The sequence below is a fragment of the Cyprinodon variegatus genome, unplaced genomic scaffold, assembly GCF_000732505.1.
Source record: "Cyprinodon variegatus isolate N-32 unplaced genomic scaffold, C_variegatus-1.0 Scaffold114, whole genome shotgun sequence".
NCBI classification, from domain to species: domain Eukaryota; kingdom Metazoa; phylum Chordata; class Actinopteri; order Cyprinodontiformes; family Cyprinodontidae; genus Cyprinodon; species Cyprinodon variegatus.
Window position 1 is genome coordinate 462,049 of NW_015150567.1, and position 3,081 is coordinate 465,129.

The 3,081-nt window shown below is 38.3% G+C and overlaps 1 protein-coding gene across 1 annotated transcript in view; it reads left to right on the top strand.

The window, feature by feature from the left end:
• The window catches only part of neto2 (neuropilin and tolloid like 2), a 51,453-nt gene that overhangs the window by 32,246 nt on the left and 16,126 nt on the right, over window positions 1-3,081 (top strand). The window contains exon 7 of the mRNA XM_015375172.1: window positions 1,751-1,979. Coding sequence (XP_015230658.1) covers window positions 1,751-1,979 — 229 coding nt within the window. The remainder of the gene's footprint in view (window positions 1-1,750; window positions 1,980-3,081) is intronic.

Genomic DNA, 3,081 nt, shown 5'->3' on the forward strand with positions numbered 1-3,081 from the left:
ATAAGCATTCATGATTAAATGTTTATCCTGGAGGAAATGTCACATAGCAGCATGAGGTGGAGGAGCAGTGAACGCTCTCACTGTGCACTGCCTCACCGCCCTTTACCGCGCGGTTTAGGTTTTGTTGCATTGATGAAATTATAGAAACATGATAAAGGAATCTTTCTATGGTGGACGTGTTTCTAATGGGAGGAGTTTATTGAGTCATAAGGAACCAAGCAGGAACTGACATCCATCAGAGCAGAGCTCTCTAACCGTGAAATCCCACATCCTCCATCACCATCGTTCCTTGGTGTGATTTATATTTTTAGGATTTGGGGGGAAAAAATGGAAGAAAGTTCCCATCCCTGCATCAGAGCACTACCTGTTGGATCTGTGTACAGTTTGAAATCCTTGCAACCAAACTAGCAGCAGTAGTGGAGTTTGGTGATGCAATCCACTTCTTAAATCTATCTTTGCGCTCCTCTAATTTATCCAGAACTTCTGCAATCAGACTTTTTCTCTCACCCCCAACATGGTGGTTGGCTGCATATTTAGCCTTCCCTGGAAATGCCTTTCCAAAATTTTCTTTTTATTGTTTGACAACCTCTCATTACAAAGCAAAAATGCAGGCAATCCTTCCTCATTTATAGTGAAAGCAAATGATTCGCTCCTTTCTTCTTTGAATCCTCTTTTCTCATCAGCCATCTTCCTTTTTTTTCCCTTTGGGGTCCATTGCCCGAGACACACCCACCGCTTTGTTTGCCTGGTACCGCGCCGCGCTGGTTACATGTTGTGACCACTGATCTACGGTGGCCCTGAAGTGCAAACTGCAACTACAAATTTAAAAGCGCAACTACATTAAGGAAATCGCAACTACATAAAGCAAAGCGCAGCTACATTAAGAAAAACAAAACTGCATTTAGTTTATCCATTTATACTTTATGTAGTTTTGTTTTCCTTAATGTAGTTTCGCTTTTAGATTTGTAGTTGCAGTTTGCACTTCAGGGCCACCGTACTGATCTCTATGGCTATGACGCAAATTATTGTTTAAATTTATTTATTATACAAATGTATACAGCATTGGAAAACATAATTAATTTTTGTTTGACCTGCACACCATATTAAAACAAAAAGAAATTGTCTTTACAGTTAAGACAACCAACAGATTTGGATTATCCTGATTATCCATGAGCAAAATTAATGAAAATCAAACCGTTTTATTCGTACCCACAACATAAATTTAAACTCTGGAAAATTTAAACATTAAAATAGTTACCTTTACCTTCAAAACTAAACAATTAAAAAAACCCAAAACAGTCAAAGTCATCACCACCTGCAGTAATTTCTGTTATTAAAGGGCAGTTCTGTTCTGGCGCCTTTTCTGTAAAAATATTTACTTCGTTAAATCAAGACAACAAGAATCAAGGATCCTCATTGTCATGATGGATCCATTATATCAGTATATTTGGTTCAGAATGCAAATAAACATTCAGAAACGTGAGGCATGTCAGAAGGAAAAGAAGTTCACTTATAGCAGCTTATATAACTTCTAGCAAAAAACATTGAGGATCCTCTTAATCGCATTCAAAGCAGTGCTATATAGCATCAGATAATTTTAGTCACTGAGTCGTGTAGAAAGATCAACACAGCAGCAGTAAAGTATTTTAAACATGTTAAATTGACATAAATGAAAAATAAAAAGCAAAGTGAAGAACTGCATGTTTTCTGTTGCCCACAGACTTAACTGCAACCTCCTATGTTTGTACAGATTTACCTGCGCTTCATGGATTACCAGATGGAACACTCCAACGAGTGCAAGAAGAACTTTGTGGCCGTGTACGACGGGAGCAGCGCCATCGAGAACCTTAAGGCCAAGTTCTGCAGCACTGTAGCCAACGACCTGATGCTGGACAACGGCGTGGGAGTCATACGGATGTGGGCCGATGAGAAAAGCAGACTGAGCCGCTTTCGCATGCTGTTCACCTCCTATGTGGACCGTAAGTGGCGCCTTTTTCAGCGTGATTCACTGAGGATTATTATCTCTCATTTGACCTGTATAATGATGATAATGATCACAGGAGACAGCAGTAAGAGAACTGACAGAACTAAAGTACTTAGTAGAAAAGTATTCACAACTCTTAAACCTGGTGGAAAGTGATCAACTGGAGGTAGCACACTTTGAAGAAGTGTAAAGTGACACTAAACTTGCAAGGGAGGCAGACGTTTAAAGGTGCGTACTCAGGTTTTACGCCTACACAAAACCATTTGATCATGATAAAATAAGTTTATACCAAGCGTCCATCTTGATAGGGTTCTGATTGTCCTTTTTTGGGCCTAAATAGAATTTCAGCACTGAGCGCGATGAGCTGACATAAACATGCCTCAGCGTCTTTACTAGCCACTCTATTAACTCCTTTAGCCACATGGCAACTACTAAATAGACCCCAAACATTCCTGCAAATGTATATAAACGTATCTATCTATCTATCTATCTATCTATCTATCTATCTTTCTATCTATCATGTTGTTTGCATGTAGAGTAATGCATTTGGCAGCTTCATCTCCTGCTTCAGTGAAAACTGATGTTCCTCCTGTATTCAGAGCGTTTCCCTCTTGGAATATTTTTTTTTTTTCCCACAATTAATCTTTTTTTTATTGTTTCCACACTTTGCTGGTAGGTGCTAATGTCTTTGCTGCAATTGGCTGCTTCCTTGTTCGCCCTCTGCACACATGCACAGTATTGTAGGTCAGCTGTCATCGTAAATATACATGACGGACTTCATTCACTAATAAACTGAACAAATGTGTGTAAACAGAAAAATATACCAAAGAAATATTCCAGCTGAACTTGACAAGGTGAATTTATTTATATAGCTCATGTCAGTGACAAAAAAATGATGTACATGAGAAAAAAATGGAAAATACATTGAAGTGGTATTGAGGCAAGACAAGTAGCGTGTGGTAGTAAAATAAAAATGGATAAAAAACAATTAGGAAAACGGAAAAAAGTTAGACCGGAAACTTCACTAATAATATTAAAATAACAAATAATATTAAATAACTAGCAGAACATACGAGTGGAGCTTAAAGGAGAATTCC